Raw genomic sequence first — 20,158 nt, forward strand, 5'->3', positions numbered from 1 at the left:
AGCCAATAGTTCTCAGCACCCAGAGTTTCAGCTTTTCCTCCCCAGGGCAGACTGTTCTCTGTCACTCCAGAGCTCCTGGTTCCTTGCCCATTGCCATAACATCTGCTGAAGGCAATTTTTCCTCCAGCCCCAGTACAAGAAGAGCAAGTTACTCCAATGCTGTATCTAAGAGCACTTTGGAAAACTCCAGTGTTGCCAAGACACTGGCAGGGGGCTGAGAGAAGCCAAATATTTCCCTGCAAGAGAAGCTCTCCTGCAGACCAGAAACATGTGCAAAGCTCAACTCAGTATATCATCAAATTCATCAAATATGATAACAAATATCCACTAAAGCAGTGTTTATGAGAAAGTAAGAGAAAGATGGGGACCTTTAGTACAGCTAGCAAAGTGAACCACCATAAAGAATTCTCTACAATTTGAACTACTTACCCAGTTGCCTTGTTATTTAATTGTAAGCAACATCCCTTTTGGACACCCCAGGGTCTTTTTCCCCATTATGAAAGAGATTTTTCAATATCATTGCCTTGGTTTGGGGGAAGGGTAGGTTTCTCCTTTTGTCATGTCTATCTCCCGTCACATAAAAGAGAAATGTCAGGCAGACAAGTTCATTTCCAGTGACATTTGCTTCCAGAGCAGGACTCTTCTCCTGCTTAACCAATGGGACAGATCTGAAGGTGTGGCTCAGGAGGCATGTGGGTCTAAGTTCAGTCAACAAGCTGATAGATTTGTAAAAGGGCTGCTAATGTCAGGAAAAAGCAGTGTGAAGAGGAACAGCATTAACTGCACGATGATTTAGGAATACCATCAGGAGTTCTGATTTAAACTGTTCAGATTTTTGCAGCTAAGTCCACCACTCAATTCACAGCCACGATGAGTTTGTATGCAAGGCTTTCTGCAGCCTAGGAGGGCAGCAGATCTTCCCACCTGCAACTCAACCCGATCAGCACCTTTGCAAAGGTCACAATGCCCAGCAGCCCAGACCCTTCACCACCACCCTGCTCAGGTGCTGATCCCATGCTAAGTACTACCAGTGGAGCTGGCTGGAGAAGAGGCACATCCATGTAAGATTTAAAAACGTTTCAGTCTCTCCTTCAACTGATACCTCAGGAAGCCTGAGAACGTCTACACTGTTTGGAGGTCCTACAAGAAAGGTGGATTTGTTACCATAGGAGCGTATTTCATATTCAGGATCAGTCTAGAGTGGTTTGAAGATCCTATAAAAATTTGAGGTAGAGCTGTGGTCTTAAATTTAACACAACTGATTGGAGAGCCACATCTGTACTTTCTTCAGCTGTCCCATTTTCACTGTCTGCAAATTATTGACCTTCCATTAGCCCCATATCCTCCATGCTTGAACTACAGCAACTCAGCATAGCCTTCCTGGGTGCTATGGCAGCTGGTGGCTGTAAAGCAAGTTCTTGCCAAAAAAATGTAGGAAGTAATGAAGAATCAGCATTTTAGCTCAAGTGTCAGCAGACAAACACGAGCAGAGCTGGTGCTGGTGGCATGGCACCAGGCCCTTCAGCTGGGACCAAGGTCTAGGAACAAACCAGCAGTGCCCTGCTATCCAGGCAGCTCTGAGCCAGAGTGCCTTAGGGCTTCAGCACTGTCGTGATGGGGTGGCCCCAAGGAAAACTCCCCACAGGGAGTTATGGCAGGGGAATGGATAGATCGAAGAAGCTTAAATGCAGTGTAAGTGAAGATCCAGTAATCCAACTGTAAGTTCAAATGAAGAGCATTTGCTGGGTCCTCTAGCTGATGAAGTATTACAGCCTTTCTGAGAAACAAGTATTTGTTGGTGTATCATTTAAAGTACAGTTAGCTCATATGGAGGGGTACACAGTGCCTGCCTAGAGATGGACTTCATTGCTTGTCATAGTCCCTTGGTCTGGCCAGAGGTCTGGGGATGGAGCTGATCTCCTTGGCTCCTGCAGTTGTCTCCCTTCCAGTGGGTAAATTACCAGCTGTGTAGCCACTGAGATGTCTAGCACATTACTCACAATGAAAATAAAAATTGGAAAGATGAGCAAATGCCTCTTGAAATAATGACTCTATGCAAAGAGGCCGGAGGGAGTGGAGTGATGCTTTTAAAGCAGCAGCTGTCGAGGGACATGCACCTCTGCATAGAACTCAGATGCTGGGAAACAGCAATATGCAGCAACTGCAGCTCCCTTTCCTGGAAACTGCAGAAAGCCAGAGTCTTGTTTGGGGCAACAAGACTACTTCACTCTTCTGCAAAACATCACATTCACCTTGGCAAGCACAGACATTACAGAATTATTTAAGTAAAATATATGTTATTTTCGATTATTTTTAAAAGAACTATCATGCACAGTTCATAGGAAGAAAGGTATTTCCCCATGTGACCTCAATGCCACAACACCTCTTCAAAGCAGTGATAGCCACCACCAGATATTTCACAGAAGGATGCTTGACTAGACTATCACATATGTGAAGGTTACTGAGCTAAGTAAGTAGTGAATTTTCCAACAGTGATTAACTAAGTTCAACTCTGAATTTGAGATGGGACTTCTATTGGGTTTATTTGACTTCATGGTTTCTGTGCTGACATTTCATGCCTCTCCAAGCTAAAAGCCCCCTTAGCAAGGGGCTGGTCCACCCTGCTTCCCACACAGCTGTCAGTGCTGCCAAACTAGTCCTGGTGGCAATACCAGTACAGATGGCTGCAGCTGTCTAGGGAGTGCAAAGCTGGGTAACTCAGGAGGGATCTGCACAGCATCCATGCCACACTGTCCAAGGTACAAGACAGATAGGGAAAGGGCTCCCAGCAAGGGAGAAAGAGCATAACAGAGTTCAGCAGAGGCTGGTACTCACAGTAGTCTTCATCAAGCTCTGTCCTTCCCTTCCCATCATTCTCCTGAGCAGGAAAAAAAACAAAACAGTAACCTCACCTGCTCTTTGGACTTAAATCCTTGCTTTGGATGTAAAGGCCCAGGCTGGCAGGGGGTACATAATTTAGGAGCATCTAGCCTCCCACTTGGTGAATTTGGCCCATGATAAAACCCCCTGTCTGTATGTATCAGCTTATATAGAGAGTATATATTGATGAAGGGGGATTTTTGCACGCTGAATAACATCCATATGTTACCCAGGAGTTATTTCCTGTTCTTGGTGCCGCTGTGTCATTAATTTTCCTGCTTGTTTTGACTGTTTATCTCTCAAGCTGAAGTGTCTAGAACCATGAAAGCCACAGCCAAGAAAAAGTCAGTAATATGAACATCATCAATATTTATGATGGACACACAGAGAAAAACATCCCACGATGCAATGCCTTGTTTTCCACAAAGCTCAGCTAGGGCTAGGAAGCCTCAGAGTTCTAGTCTGCTCCGGCTCTCTTCCATTTTCCTCAAAGCAGCAAGGGCACCTCAGAGCAATGAGGATTTTCTGGCCCTTTAACAATCCCCTTGTCCGCCAGACTTCCTCCTTTCATAGCCCCCATACGCTCCCTCCCCTCTCCCCCAGGGCTAGTTAATATGTGCCAAATCCTGACACCCTGAATGGTTTCCCAACGCCGACACTAATCACATTTTCGGGAGCAGGTCAGCAGTGAAGGAGCTGAAATTCGTGTGAAAAAGTCCCCGGGATGGCCCCGGTGCCTCACACCTGCGTGCCCTATTCATCTGTGCTGTTTACACATTGTCATCCACAATTAATTCTTTCCAGGGACGCTCCACTGCCTGCCCTCCCATTGCACAGGGTACCCCATTCTGAGCTGTTGTGTCTGTTAAATTGAGCATGGGGTGCTGCGATTAAATTAAGTTTTGTGGCACTCTCTCTCTCCCTCCCTCCTTCCCCTTCCCTTTTCTCTCCATTAATAACGATGCCTGATGGAAGATTGCTGGCACTGGAGTAAAGAGGTAATTACAGGCACTAAAAGTAGGGGAAGAAAAGTTTCTGTGTGGAAATGTGAATGGGGACATCTTTTCTGGCCAGCCGACGTTGCCTTCAGCACCAGGTGGGAACCACAGCCCTGCGCAGTGTCCAGGGTACAAGGAACAGAGGAGGGCACAGGGCTGCGCACGAAGGTCTCCCATGTGGGGAGCAAACTGGCAACATTTGGATCTGTGAGAGTCTGTACCTGCTGCTCTGAATACAGGCTTTCTTCAGCAAGTGGCATTCCCACTTTCTGCCACAGCCCAGCAGTGCTTTGCCTGCACAGCTGTGTTTGCTCATACATGTGGCATACACCAGCCAAACTGCTCTTCTCCCAAGATACCAGACCCAAACACACCAGGAGAAATTCCCTGGGCTAATGGGCTAGCAAGTCACCTGCCCATGCTCCTGCACTGTGGAGTGAAACATAGAATGGGAAGGGACCACTGGATATTAAGAGAATGGAAATTGGACCATCTCTTGCAAAACCCCCACAAGGCAGCAGCATTTTTTGCAAAGTGTTCTGCTTGTGTGTGAAGTGGACGACTGTTTTTTATTACTGGGATGTCTGTGAAGCCAAAGAGCCCTTTTTTTTTTTTTTTAGTTGCTCAGAACAGAAACGTGCAGCGCTTCCAGTCAAGTGGATTTGACTTTATGCCTTAATTCAGGACAGTACCACAGTCAGACTGCAGCCTTCCAGGCACAGCACACAAGGTGTCCCCAATGCAAGAAGGGCAGAGCTCAGAGCCTTCCCATCAGCAGCCTGGACTACACCTGTGGCCAAACTAAAGAACAACTTCTATTTGCTGCTTGCTCATGTCAGATAGAAAAAAAAGACCTGAGAATTGCCTTTAGTTTTGAGGCCCCAGTGTCCAAGACACATATTAAATGTGACAAAATTCATTGGCCACAAGCACAATCTTTTAAGGCTTGGATAATCGCGGGCTCTCTGATTTTTATCCTATGCAAGAAAATTGCCCCTGCAAAGAGAAAAATCATGTCAGCAATTAAAAAAGCAGCCTCCTCATAAATACTGTTGTAAAATATTGTTGAATGTACATGCAAAATGTGCTGGAAAGCACATGCTACATCCCCCTCTAGTGCTGAACCACTATGGAGTAACAACCTAATCCTGCTATTGCTGTCTTCAGTTGGAGCATAGATTTTTCCATGGCAATCCGTGATGAAGTCCCATAAACAAACTAGGAAGGTGGCTGCCACATGTGAAGGCATCTTTATGGGAGGGATGACTACTCTACAGCAAATAGATTCACAGAGACTGAGAAGACCAAGAATCTTTGAAATCAGTAAGGTTTTGATACATCCCAAGTACCCATGTGAATCCAAGGCAAACCTGCTTTGTTTTGCAAGTCCCCTTATTCATTCTGTGCTTCTGCTTAAAAACTAGGCAGTTGTGCTCATCACATACCTGATCAACACCCATCTCCTGGCATCACAGGTCTGTCATGCTTTGTACACAGCAGTACCTGAGGAAAACAGCCCCTCCAAGAGCACCAGCTATAGTTTTCACCCTCCCAACCATCCTCCATCACAGCAGCCATGGTGGTCCTGCAGGTATTATTCAGAAGAAGAGCCACCTTTCTCAGAAACCACCAGCTTTTGGCAGCTGCCTGTATCCTACCGCATCAGCCCTTCCCATTGCCAACACCTACAGGATAGTTGGGCTCGACACTGAGGTCACACCAGCCCAACAGGTCTCTAAGGTCCCTGCTAGCTCAGACCAAAGTCCTTCAGAGTGTAAGTCTCATTTCTGAATCACACAGGGCAGCGTGTTGCATGTCACAGACTCTCCACTTTGCGAAGTGGAGCTTTCCAGGCAGTCAGTCTGCATTTACCTTGCATCCCTCTCTAGGACAGTCTCAGCTTGTTAGCAGGAGAGGGAGGAAGCCAGAGAGAGGCCTGGTGCCAGGGAAAGGGCATTGGCTGATCTTGCTCACTCACAGTTTACAGAGTCTGAAGAAGGTCCTCAGGGCTGGAAGAAGCAGAGGCAGGTCATCTTCAGCCAGTTGCCTGGGTCAGAGATCAGGATTCACAACCAGCATCAGCAGCAGAAGTAGGTCTAGTTATCTTCCTCAACTGGAGGCAAGAGCAGAGCAGCAGGCATGGCACCAGCACCGTCCCTGTGCTTCCATACCTCCTCACCAGGCCAGCACAGCCTGCTTGCACAGTCCTTCCAACCTGACACTACAGGCACAGAGCACACAAATTTTAGCAACAGCTTCCATGGCCTCCTGACAAAAGCAACATCACTCAGCAGGAGAGGAGCAGCCGAGCCAGAAGCCTCCTTCTACCAGCCAGCCACGCTGCACCACCAGCTGCAAACACTCTCCCAGGCTTCATCCAGCCTCAAGGAGAGGCAAGCCTGACCCTTCTTTCCAGGTGGGTGAAATCTGCCAAAAGCCAGCTGAACACAGGCCTTCATCAGGGAGGTATTTGAGCAACCCTAGTGACAGGTGCTGGCAGCAGCCCTGCCTACAAAACCTTGAAGAGAGTGCTCATGGTTAAATTATTTTCCTGAAGCAGAACTATTAGCACTCTTAATATTCTAATTATCACAAATCCTATAAGGTGCCCACCACCCTTTCCTCCCACTGAAACCAATGAGAGTGAAGGATGTCCAGCAAACTATACCACTTGCCCAGTTAATAAACAAGTTACAGAAGGACGCACAGTTTCGAAGCACTCTATAAACAGATATTAATAAATCATTAAATAATTAAGATAATTCTCTGTTCTTTTTCTCTGGCACTCCCAAGCTGATAGATGTTACCATAGCAACAGAGGAGCAGGAGTGGGGCAGGGGGAATGCAGGGCTGGGGAGGCGATGCTGGCTGGGGACCTTTGCTCCCCAGCCCTCCAAAAGTCACGCAGGGCAAGCGGAAGGGGCTGCGAGAGGTGACATGCAGGAAGGAGGCTTTCAATTTTAATGGAGATTCTTACGATGACAGTCTATGCAAATAGGTACATGAAAGAGGAGAGGAAACAGACTGGGGGAAGGGGGAGAGAAATTAACCCTGGTTCAGATTTCAAAGCCAAGACAGGAATAATTTTTGGGAGTTAAGAATAGTTGCAATGCACCTTGTTCTCCTTGGGCTCGAGCCCTGCATAATCCTTAGGCTCAAGGTCTGAAATTCCAGCAGGGGGGTGAGGGTGGGAAGGAAGGCTAGCCTGCACAGTCCAGGAAATACGGCTGTCCAGGCTGCAGCTCCATCACCTTTATGGTTCCTTTGTGTCACCAAAAGGGACTATGTGACAAAGGACCCGGCCCTCTGCTTTCGAAGGGCCCTTGCAGTTGTTTTGCAAATGAGATTGCTTGATTGGTGAGCAAAATCAGAGATCTTTTGAAGCTCTTGCCCAGGAAAGGGGGAAGGAGGGGGATTCCATTATCCCCCACAGTAAATAGAAGTTTCTTTCTGATCCTATTGAGAGTTGTTGAGAATGAACCAAAGCAATTTTGAAATTATTTTTAGGTAAAATTAATCAGAAATCCCAGGAAAATGCAACAGCTTCTTCCAGAAAGGAGCAGTCTGCTGAGGTCCTTGGAGAAACTCCTGTTCCTGCTGCAGCCCCATCACGCTCCTTGGGGACAGCCAAGTGAGAAGCTGCCCTGGCTTCAGTCAGCCCCTGCACAGGCGAGCAGGGGGCTTTAGCTTGTTGGGGAATCCACTCGACTGACACTAAAGGACAGCTTCACCACTAAGCCCAGGGGACCAGTCTGCAGCTCTTGGGGAGCTTATTTGTGTAGAACATGTCAATACCTATGCAGGCACTCACTGGGAGATCTCCTTTTTTGATCAGAAAACAGCTTCTGCAACAAAAAAAGTGCCTGTGGGAAGACAGGGATGCTGCTGACAAGAAATCATGTTTTGTTGGAGGTGAACTGGAACCGGGTGCTTTACTTCAGCTGCCCCCCAAATTTTTCATTTTAGTTGCATTCAGCACCAAAATGAACTTTCTCGAAAAGGCTTCTCTTCTTTTCTGTGTGTGGGGCTTGTGGCTGAGCTGTATTTACTGAGAACGACATGGACCTTGCCCAAGCTTTATGGGAGCTGGGCAGAGGTCCCAGGGAGCACAGCCCAGAGGAGAGAATGGGACCCAAACCCAAGGAAAAGCACTGCCTACTTTAATGTTAAACAGACTTGAAATGAAACATTTCATGTCAGTTCAACAAATTGAAACAAAACATTCCTACCTCAGAAACGTCAAAATGCTTCACTTTGATCCAAAAAATATCAAAACAGAACACGGAAACATTTCTGAACATGACTGGTTTAATTCCAGGAAACCATTTTCCCCCCCCTTTTTTTTTTTTTTTCTTCATTTTGTTCCATTCTGGAAAACAGAAGCAGAAATTCAAAATTTCACATAGCTCTGCCTAGAGCTGTTTACCACAGGAGGGACCAACATTGCCTGTACACACCTATGTGCACAAGCACCCTCACTCAGTATATCCACTGCAGCTCTCAGGGGCACCCCCAGACCTCTCTCCAGACTGGTTTCACCACCCATACAGCAGCCAGACCTCCAGTCCCACTGCCAGAGGATGCCCTTGAGCTTAAGCAGGTCCCAAGTCTTGGATCCTGTACAAGTGCACTGTCAAACACAAGCACTGGCTGTCCACAAGCTACCCTAAAAACAGGGTGTTTAGGATTGGCACAGCCATCACTCGTGTCACTGCAGGGTTCACACATATTCCAGTTCCTGTTAGAGTCCTCCCACTCTCAGACAGGGCAGACATAGGGTTTCGTCTAACCCATTTCAGACCTCATAGTGTCAAAGTGAATAGTGAGGAACTGGTTTGAATAATCCCCTACTTTGGGGAGCAATGCTAAAAGCAGCACTTACTGAAAGAGAAGAGGGAGGGTTGCAGGAATTTCACAACTTCAGTACAATTTGACTAGTGAGCTTAATTGGTATTGCTGAGGATTATGGACAAGATCCATAGTCACACATTTCTAATCATGTGCTGCATGCCCAAGGTGGATCCACAGGGCTATTTTCACCTCAGTAGGTGTAATCCTAACACTGTGTCTAGGGACAGTTCAACACCTCTGAGTGGACATCACTTACAGTATTCTTGCCCCCCAGCTGAAGGATGCAAATGTGACTGCCTGTGTCACTGGCCCCCTAGAGAAAGTGCTCCTCACATTCTACCAGGTGACAGCCAAAGCAGGGAATAAAGTCTTCCCCTGTGCTGTGCCCTGCCAAAGATTTCCAGCTGTTCTGCATTTCCCATGCACTTGGGATAGCACTCTTTTTTTCCCAAAAGCTAAAAGACATCCTAAATAATCTTTGTGCATTTATTTTGAACAGTCTTTCAGTGTTGATCTCCTCTCCACCATATACCCCAGACAGGGTCCTGTGATGCCAAGGAATGAGGTGTCCACACTCGGGTATGCCATGGCTCTCCTGCACAGGTGGGATGGCCACACTAGCCATGTCTACTTTATCCCTCTGGACCCAACTGACTATGAGTGGGGGTCCACACTCCTCTTCTGCCAGACTCTCAGCACATGTTGCTTATGTTTCCCTGCTACAGACCAGCCTTTCCCCAGTGCCTTTGTATGGGGGAACATTTCTGTATCTTGGCCACTTCCTTATTGGGGGAAAATCTTCTTTTAAAGTGTTTGCCAGTAGGCATTACTGCAAGAGCAGCAACTCCCATCGGTCCTGGACATACACTGTTACACCAGGAGATATATTTCTTTCATTTGGTATAAATAAAACCTAATAATTCATTCACCCTCTAAGCATGCAAAAATAAACCGTAGAAACAATTCATATTGCATCTACAGCTAAACAAACTCTCTTGGGTTCCACTGTTACCCAAACAGTACCCTCCAGATTCATTCCCTGTGGGTTGGCAGTGGCTCAGGGCTTGCAGGCTTTCTCAGAGGATTGGTTCTGATGCAAAATCAGTCTTCTTGTTGAGACCTTGCAGTCTCTTCACGAGGCTCCTGAAAAAAGCCTAAAAGAACATCCAGAAGGCCTTATCCATCACTGGACTGTCCTGGGCTGCAAGAGGAGAGTGGATCCGAGATGGGCTGGCTTCCAGGTGATGATTGTTCCCACCTCCTAGGAACAGCTTGCAGCAGCCTTGCCAATTGCTGGGATGCATCCCTAAATATAGGAAGGTTTCAGGCCTTAAAATGTGATGCAGAAGATTAAGAGATCTTCCTTTTAGGGATAAAAGTGTAGTGACATTTCATGGAAGTAGTATATCAGCTTTGAGAACCAAGGCATGCATTGTTTTAATAATAAAATATAAGAAGATAAAACAAAGACTAACCACGGGAGCAGAAGAAACTGGCATGTAGGTTATGTTCTGAAAATCTCCCCAGTGAGGCTTCAGATGTGCTCTGTTGCCATCACCCCCCTTGAAGATTCCTTCAAGGCTGTACTAATACATGGATCATGCATGTGGTTGTTACCACAGGCACATATCTAATCAAACGGGGCCTAATTATGTGCATTACCCAATTTGGCACTTGGAGAGCACTTCAGTGATGATTCTTCTGCTTGTCTGACAAATAACATGATTATTCAGTAGGCTGTATATGTTTTAATTTTCCATTTTTGTCTGTTGATAAGGAACTGTTTAGCTAATGAAAAGCTATTTGCAAAGGCATAGCTAATATTAGCAACCAGATTCAATTCATTATGTTTAATAAGCTAATAAATATATTTAGGGCTCTTTGTGCTATGCTCAGTCACCTTTAGAAAACACTTCATCATTAGTCTCCGAAAATGAAATGGTCTCTTTTTTCAAAGATGAGAGCACTTTACAAACTTCAGTTTAAGATTATAAATTACAATGCACTTTGCTTTAAAAATAGATTTAAAAAATTATTCCGGTCTCTAGCTTTAAGATTGAAATCAGATTATTTATATATGTCTCAGATTTATGGGAGAAGCAAGGAATTTTTCAGGAAAATGCCAGAAGTAAGTTGGTGATGCTCATTCTTATGCTCTCACTAAATTAAAAAAGTGTAAAAGATTGGTGCTTCTTCCACCCTGCTACAACACTCCCTGGCACAAGCAGAAAACAAGGCTTTTCCTGGGACATCCATGGAAGGAGGGAGACGGAGGACAGTGGGATGGGTAGTGACAGAGGCTGCAAAGCTGAGCCGGGCTTTAAATCATCTGTGACAACAAATTGGGAGACAAGATGGAAGCCTGTCAGACTTGGGTCAGCAGGAGTCAAGCTTTCAAGGACATGAGACTGGGAGAGTTGGGGCTGTTCAGCCTGGAGAAGAGAACGCTCTGGGGAGACCTTATAGCAGCCTTCCAGTAACTGAGGGGCCTACAGGAAAGCTGGGGAGGGGCTTTTTACTAGGGTTTTTAGTTATAGGACAAGGGGCTTTAAACTGGAATAGAGTAGACTCAAGTTAGACATTAGGAAAATATTATTTACTGGGAGGGTGGTGAGACACTGGTACAGATTGCCCAGGGAATTTGTGGCTGTATCCTCCCTGAAAGTGTTCAAGGCCAGGTTGGATGGGGCTTTGAGCAACCGGATCTAGAGGGAGGTGCTGCTGTTCATGGCAGAGGGGTTGGAACTAAGTTATCTCTAAGGTCCCTTCCAACCCAAACCATTCTATGATTCTGTGAGTGAACTTACCTGCACAGCTACTACTGCATACATCTCGCTTTTCCTCTCTCTTTCTGCCAACTCCTTATTTGCATGATCTCCTAAGTATATTTGAGGAAAGGGTATGGAAAGGCCTCTCTGGATTTTGTTCTCACCCCATGTTGTTTTACCTTCCATCTTCATCACACCTGCTCAGCCACCAGGAGAAGCATGCACAGTCACTGGGAGAACAAGCCAGTGTGAGCAGCTGCTTCCTTCCCCTCTTCCACGCACTGAACAGATAATGCGAGGAGAAAGAGAGCTTACAAATCAGCAGGTGTCCAGAAGCACACCACTTGCTGTGCTTTTCTTCCTATGAGAAGGATCCTTCAAGTCTGCAAAAGACAAATATGGAAAGCATGGCATTAAGATGATGGGTACAGGAATGAAGCAAACTGTTGAGCTGCAAGGGAACTGGCAGAATAGGAAATCACCCCAAACATTAAGTCTTTAGCTAACAGTAGACAACTGCAATCAGTTTTCAGTGACCAGAGACAGCAATAACTAGGTAAGACATGGCAGGGGGGCTCAGGAAGTACCCAATGGCATGACCCATGTGATGTCCTGATAAGAGATCACCGACACAAGCACAAGCTGTGGCAGGCTGGCTTTTGGGAAATTTTTCTGGAAACCCACTGGGGAAGCCAGTCACTACTCAGAGAGAACAGATGATGACCCTCTGCACATGCAGCCCTAGTGCAGATGGGTGAAAGACCCCCAGGTCAGTGCCAGTTGCCTGCTGTCATCAGCACAGATACCATGCCCTGATCACCAGTCGGGGAGTCTGCAAAGGAACAATTTAGCTGGTGTGGCCATGCTGTGTGGAGAGGTGGTGCTTCTGCTCCAGCCAGTCAACTAGCACGTGAGTGAGCCAGAATGACTTGTGTTTGTTTGGCTGTCACTGAAACACTTAGGTTAGATGCCATTTTTGTATAATTAAAGCATCAGTAGTAAAACATGTAACAGTAGTTGGAATATGGGTATTCTAGAAAAGGGTGGGATCATACCATTCAATATTCCCTGCTTTGGTAATCATCCAATTCAGCCAGGGGTCTCTGTGCAAACTGATCTCGAAGTTCCCAGCTTCCACTGCTCTGCGGCACCAGGCACCACACGGCCTCTCCTCCCTCCCCCAGCCCCCCACATCATTAAAAATAATTAAACTCTTGTCCCGTGGTGTCCAGGTGTCACAAGACACCTGGTAAGTCTCACCTCTAACTATCCGCTCAGCTGTGCTGGAATAGCAGTGCTGCAGATGCTGCCCGTGGGGCTCAGCCCGCTCCCACCAAAGTGCCGGGCTGGTGGGGCACCCCCAGCTCTCCCCAGCTTCTCAGGGCACCGTGGGGAGCCACAAGTTAATCAGCAGTGCCCCGCCATAGGTCAGCACACCCAGCTATCTGTATTTTCCTTTGTTTGTCATTTTCCATCAGCCTCCATTTTCCTCCAAACCTCTTTGGTGTACCAATTAATCCAGAGGGTTTTCATTTACTCAGGCTGTCCAAAGCAGCAATACACAAATACCCCCCACAATCCCTGCCAACAGCTCGTAATACATTTTAACTGCTCCCTGGCCTTTGATGTGTGAGCCTTCTGGGCAACATTATCATTACCCTTTATATACCTCCGTAGGTGAGTGCAGCACCTCGCATGTGCTAAGTGCGAGCCAGGGTTTGCTTGTGCCTGAAATAAAGGGCCTTGTCCCAAAAACCAGGTGAGAATCGTGCCCTCTCTGCTGACAAACCCCTGAACAAGGCCCAGATAAACAGCGATCATATCCTGGGCTCTGGAGAGCTTGTTTTCAAAGGGGAAGAGCAAGTATAGGAAGGAACAGGACAAACCAAAAGAGGGCTTCCCTGGGGAGAAGCCTTAGTGGGAGAAAGGAGTCCTGGTGGAGTCTGAAAGTGTGAGCACCGAGTCAGGGCAAGCAGGTCGTGTCCCTCGCACACGGGCATGTGCTGGAAGTAAACACACCGTTCTAACAGAAGCATCAGATAAAGCCCAATTCAGGAAAACGTGAAGGGAAATTCTTAGGGAGCTAGGGGCACTGCAGTCCCAGACTGGGACATTCTTCACAACTTCGGAGCCATTTACAGTTTTGAGGGCTCTCTTCATGGAAATAGTTACAATTGCGCTTCTCAGGGAACATAAATCAGCACGGTAGGCATCAGGCTGACGATTTGGAAGGGCACTGAGCCCAGCTAGGAAAATGTGAAAACATTCAAAGCCCTGAAAACTGAGTTGGAGATGGTACAGGTTAGCCAAAGGTGTTCCACAGTGACCACACAAGTCACCGGTGCTTGCAACAGGGGGGGAGGAGAAACAAGCTGCCTGTAATAAACTACATTTGTAGGCAACTATGGGTACATGATGCACACGGCGGGGCCAGCAGGAGGTGGAGCTGAGCAGTTTTTAAGGGGTGTTGTCAAGGTCCCCAGGCCCAGCTAGTCAGGCTGGCCTTGCCCAGCCAGGCTGTAGCCTCTAAACTTTCCTAGTGCTCTTGCCACCTTCTTTGACAAAAGGTGACAAACAGCTCCCCGAGTCTCTGTGCTCATCCTGCAGCTGCAGAGCAAAGCTCTGCTCACCATTGCCCTGCTCTATCCAGAAACTGATAGTTTATTTCTTATCATTCCAAACTATCTGTGATTGAGCAGGCCAAAGCGTAATTTCTGTATTGCAGACTGGACTGAAGGAGACAGAGAAAGGGGCTAATTGCTACATGTTGCTGTATTGATCTCCAAAACAAGAACGAGCCCTTCCCCACTCCCTCTGAAAGCACTGGGGGATAAATAGATCAGAGCGATGAGCTATTAAAATGGGTCCAGGGGGGACCTGGTTTCAAGCAGGGCTTGGGACACCAAACAATAGGCTGCCATTTTGCAGCAGCCAGAGCCCTGGGTACCCCTGACAACATGGCGGGAAACACTGTCAGGGAGTGTGACCCTTGATTGCAAAACAAACGGGCCCCTGAGAGTTCATTGTGCAGCGGCTGCTGACGTGCAAAGCCAGCCCTGAAAAACATAAACTGTCCTTTCTAAAAATATAGGAGCAGTGCCTGAGGGAGAGCTGCTCAGGGCCGGAGAAACAGAAGGAAGAGATCAGCGCTGTCTCTGCGTCCCAGCTGGGTTTTTGGGAAAGCGCTGTGCCTTTCCCTGCCGTGCCACGCAAACACAGCCACCGTGCCATGCAAACACACCCCTAGAGGAAAGAGCCCCTCACCTTCATGAGCCCTCAGGAAAGTGCATCCCTGCAGCAAGTTTTGCAGGCTGGGGATGTTCCTCCAAGCAGAGCTGTCGGTTTACAGAGGAGGAGCCACGCGCCCCGGCTGCAAGTTAGTGGGGAACAAGGGGTGCTTTTGCCACTGGGGAGCTCCCCAAGTCTCTCCCTGGCAGGACAGTGGGCTTTGAGGCCTTGGAAGAGTGGCCTGGCAAGTCTGAAGCATGTGGCCAGATGGATCCATGCAGGGCAGCCTGGTGTCTGCCACTGGGGCAGTCCCAGCCAACCACCTCCTCCAGCTGCCCTTCCCAAGCTCCCAGAGGCGGAGAGGGGTCCTCAGCCGCAGGAGAGGCCAGCCAAGAAAGAGGGACAGAAATGGTTAACGTAGCTGGTAAATAAAATTCCCACTAGAAAAACATGATCTGGGCAGAGAAAAGCATCCTTCCCAGCACTGCCAACCCCACATACTCCAGAGAGTCACAGCTTTAAAATCACAAGGGGTTTTGTTCTAGTTTAAAGAAAATTATAAATGTTTGAGCTTCTCCTAATTGCACCCTGGTTTCTTGAACTTTATGATCACATTTTCAAACTTTTTCTCCAAATCCCTAAGGGCTACAAACTTTTACATTTTTATTATAAAATAAAGTTGAGAAGCTCACCTAATGCCCACAGCTTTGGGGCAAACAGCAAAGATCAAAAGACTTACTCTAAAACGAGGAGAATAGGAAATACTGGAGATCTCAAGAATGAACACCCTGCAGCATATATGTCTCTTAGCATTTTTCTCCAGTGTAGCACAAAAACACTTTTAGCAGATATTTTGCCAGTTTATCAAACATCACATTACTTAAGTACTTCATTGGCCAGCATGAAGAGCAGGTCTTCAGTGACACTTTGCCTCCCAGAGCGATGTTGTCTGCAGTCCAGGGCTGCAGAAAAGTCAAAACTCAGGCTTCTGTCCTGGGCTAAGGGAACCAGAGGAGCACACAGCTTCCAAGAGCACAAGGTGTGCTTGGGGTTGCTGCAGTTAACGGGGCAGGGAAAGTTGGAAAATATCATCCAAGGTCAAACCCAGGCCTGACCTTCCATCTTTAGCCTGATCCATACAGAAACATACTGCCCAAAAAGGGCAGGTGAGTGCCATCCAATCTACTTATTTCGTATCTGAAGGCTCTGAAATAACTGCCACATGTCTTTACAGGGATACCTGTGTTAAGGGGCAGATTGTCTCTGGTAAATGTATCAGCCAGTGAAGAGCTCAGTGATCCTCCAAGATGAAAGGCTGTGAGTGCAGACTCACTATATAGTTCCTCTTGAAAGGATCTGGCTTGTAACTGCCTGATTATCGATTGCTGCCTTGAAGAGAACGTGATCCTCTTTTTTGCAGTAAGCTTTGTTTACTGTAACACTTGCTGAAACATCCTCTCGTAGAGCTAATGGTTTCCTTTGGTTGCTGTCAGAATGAACAAATGGAAATAAAAACATGCCACTAATAATTTTGTCCCACTCTAATTAAAGCAAGACAAAAGCATTGCACTTCTGGGTTTGGCTCTCCATTGCCCTGGTGCTTGGACAAGCCTGAGCACAGGAACTGACCACAAGAATGCTAATAACTGAAAGACAACGATGCCTAATGCATCAATGGAACTCAAAGTCATGAGGTTTCCATCAGCCCAGAAACTCAGCAAAACATCCAGGACAAGGAATATGTTTGGTGCCTGGGTCCAGCTGCCCAGAGGTGCTGCTTTTGGCAGAGCTCATCCCATGTGGGCCAGAAGAACTGCAAAAGATGAAGGCAGATGGGTGGAGTACACAAATAAAATGTTTTCAACATTTCTCTTGAACTTTTCGAGGCCCATCTGCACTATGCAGAAAGGCCAGTGGCTCAGTTCAGGCAGGATGTAGCAGGACTTCAGCACGATGGTGGAAGAGGGGCATAAATTTGCTTGTTTTTCCCACAGAGGAGATGGTGATAAAGCAGAGATCAAGATCTAGACCAACCCCAGCCATCCCTTCAATGACTTTCTTGGTCCTGAGCCTCGTGAACAAGGGCAGTGTGGCTGCTGCACCTATTTCTGCCTCTCAGGGAGATCTTCACTGCTAAGCAAGCTAGCATGTCCTCTTCTCAATGCCCTTAACATGCCTGTGGGAGAGAAAAATGTCTCATCTTCTCAAACACACAGGCTACACCTTCTCTGCAAAGCCCATGAGTAACCACAAGAGTAAGAGAGAAGAGAGACAAGGTCACTTCCAATCAAGGCAGTCAGTGGTGCAAGGGTGCAAAAGGAGCAGACAAGATCCAGGCAAAGCCATGGGCTTCACAGTAGGACAGTCTTGTGTCAGGACCTGGGCTTTGCTGCCACTGATGCCTGCAGAGCCACCGAGGAGACTGGGATTTTCTCTCCCTTTTCAAGGCAATTTGGCTGCCCTTTGGATGAGAGCTTGGGAGACAACAGGAGGGGAAAGCCAGTGGTAAATTCACCTTTTCATAGGCCTTCTGGTCCTCCCCTGGGGTTTGCTTAAGGGTCTTGAACTCTTTCAGTAATCCTTGGCTATTCCTCATTCTGTTTCTTACTTCCGAGTTTCCTAGCTATCTCCTTTCTTAAATCTTTATATTCCTCAGGTAGGAAGAAGGGCTAATTCATGTCACTGAGAGAACAATTCAAAGCTACAGAATTAGAACTCAAGCACAATCTACCCAATGAAATTATTTAAAAATGTTATCTTTGATACAAACGAAGCTCACTTATTTCAGCTCAAGGTGCAATTGCCCTTCACAGGTGTGTGGCATCCACAGCTGGAAGCTGGGCAACCACTAGGGAACCTTCTGCTGCCCAGATCAGCTCTCCCAAGCTCATGCTAAAGGGTCTTCTCACCTGACCCAGAGAAAACACGGCAGTTTCAGAACAGTCACCTTGCAAAGGTCAGAAGAACAGCAGACAAGGCTTATCACTTCCATGAAGCTAAAAGCAATAGTAAAGGCTAAGTGAACTAGATACAGGCTTAAGAAAGGTCCTGCTGGCCTGCCCAACAGCATTGTGCTAGTGTTCCAAGAGAACTTCAGCTGTCAAATTTTTATGAAGCTCTTTGACATCTGGTCCTTAAGGAAATGAAACAGTCTATATTAACTGGACCCACCAATTACATAGTTAACAAGTTACTACAATAGATAATAAGCCTTCCCACAGAGAAAAACAAGTATCACAGACATGATCACTCTTCCTTTTGTGAACTTCCCTCCAAAAAGCATCTGACCTCAAGATGAACATGCTCCAGCACCACACTGACACTCTTACTGCAGGCGGGGGTGGCAAAAGCCAGAACCACCCTCTGTACCTGGGAATGCAGGGAGCCCCCAGTGCTCCCCTAGACCCATGCCAGGATACCCCTCCCACCATCAGAGGGGCTTCTACTCTAGACCTGCAGCTTGTTTCCCACCAAGAGAAAACAGAGCCTCTCACACATATCACCACCTTGCACTGGCTGCTAAAGGAACCTCAGAAGGAACCTAGCAGCTCTCACAGAGGCCAGACATTCACAGCAACCTGTGTTTGCTAATGGTAAGAATCACCCCTTTCTAGAAGTGGAGCAGTAGCACCACCACTGAAGGATGGGGCAGGACCCTCCCCTGCCATCAAGGCCCTTTGGCACTTCATGATGCTGGTGGAAAGTCTCGCTCAAGAAGTTAGGAGGAAGAGGTCACGGACTGAAACGTTGGCCTCTCTGTCTGAAGTGCTTCACTCATGCTCTTTGGAACAGCTTTCCCTTCTCCAGAGCTCCCCACACTCCTCGAGGCATATGCAATGCCCACCTGGCCAGCAAGCTCCAATGTAAAATCATTTCACTACAAGGGAGAAGAGGTGCCAGAGTTAGCTCAGTTTTCACTGCTGACCAACCAGAGCATGGTCCAGCTGACACTGCCATGCTCCCTCCAGGTCTCCAGCTGAGAAGAAGCCATCAGTAAAATCACAGGAGGGTGCACTGTCCCCTCCTCAGGCTGTTTAAAATAAGTCTCACTAAACCAGACAGATGCTGGCACTGTGTCTCAGCAGGCACTAATTCAGCCCATCCAGAGTGTTCTTACATCATGTGTTCTGGGCACAGTTTAATTGCAAAATTAATTATTTTCCTATCAAACAAATTTGTATACAAAGGTAGCCATGAGAATGTTAAGCCTGATGGATGCTAAATGAGATCAGAATAAATAAAAATATCTTTGACTCATGCCTGTGCTCAGGAGCACTAAGAGCAGCTCTGCTGGTGCAGGGAGACAGCAAAGGCCTGGCAGTGAAGGACAGGACCTCATCACCAATGTGGAGATGGCATGGGGGGAAGGAGATGGCACCTGGCACTTTGGGAAGGAGAGGGGAGTGTGGCCATCACAGCAGTGGCATCAGGCTACAGCTGCCCTAGCCAATGGTACATGGCAGCTTGTGCCCAGACTGCTGCATACCAAGTGGTGAGTGGTTTGCATCTCAAGGCAACCCCGGTGTATTTGTTCTTGTTTCTGAAGTGTGGCCAGCAGGTCAAAGGACGTAGTTCTCCCCTTCTACTCTGCTCTTGTGAGACCACTCCTGGAGCTGTTGGAGTGAGTCCAGAGGAGGGCCACAAAGATGATCAGAGGGCTGGAGCACCTCTGCTATGAAGACAGGCTGAGGGAGTTGGGGCTGTTCAGCCTGGAGAAGAGAAGGCTCTGGGAAGACCTTACAGCAGCCTTCCAGTACCTGAAGGGGCTACGGGAAAGCTGGGGAGGGACTGTTTACAAAGGCTTGTAGTGATAGGACAAGGGGTAATGGCTTTAAACTGGGAGAGGGGAGATTTAGATTATATCTTAGGAAGAAATACTTTACTGTGAGGGTGGTGAGACACTGGCACTGGCTGCTAAAGGAACCTCAGAAGGAACCTAGCAGCTCTCACAGAGGCCAGACATTCACAGCAACCTGTGTTTGCTAATGGTAAGAATCACCCCTTTCTAGAAGTGAAAGAGGTTGCCCAGGGAAGTTGTGGAAGCCCCATCCCTGGAAGTGTTCAAGGCCAGGTTAGACGGGGCTTTGAGCAACCGTATCTAGTGGAAGGTGTCTCTGCCCATGGCAGGGGATTGGAATTAGATGGTCTTAAAGGTCCTTTCCAATTCAAACCATTCTATGATGCTATGACCCTGACCCTACTGCAGCAGGCTCAGACACAACCAACACTAACGCCATCCCAAACACACAACTTTTCCCATGACAGAGTAGATCAGACTAAGATTCTAACCGAAGGGGCATCCCATTTAAGTGGGCTGCAGCTTCAGGTGATGACAGACGAGAAAGGAGCATGGACAGGACCAAACCTGTGGTCTGGGGGAGCCACAGATGGAACAAGTCGTGACACGGAGTGACTGTCCCTGCAGAAGCCCTC

The 20,158-nt window shown here is 47.4% G+C and overlaps 1 protein-coding gene across 1 annotated transcript in view; it reads right to left on the minus strand.

Moving 5' to 3' along the window:
- SMOC1 (SPARC related modular calcium binding 1) overlaps positions 1–11,560 on the minus strand; it is a 157,529-nt gene extending 145,969 nt beyond the window's left edge. Inside the window, exon 1 of the mRNA XM_010007721.1 lies at positions 11,537–11,560. Coding sequence (XP_010006023.1) covers positions 11,537–11,560 — 24 coding nt within the window. The remainder of the gene's footprint in view (positions 1–11,536) is intronic.
- Positions 11,561–20,158: the final 8,598 nt, after the last annotated feature.

Source organism: Chaetura pelagica, unplaced genomic scaffold (genome assembly GCF_000747805.2).
Source record: "Chaetura pelagica isolate M959 unplaced genomic scaffold, ChaPel_1.0 scaffold70, whole genome shotgun sequence".
NCBI classification, from domain to species: Eukaryota; Metazoa; Chordata; class Aves; order Apodiformes; family Apodidae; genus Chaetura; species Chaetura pelagica.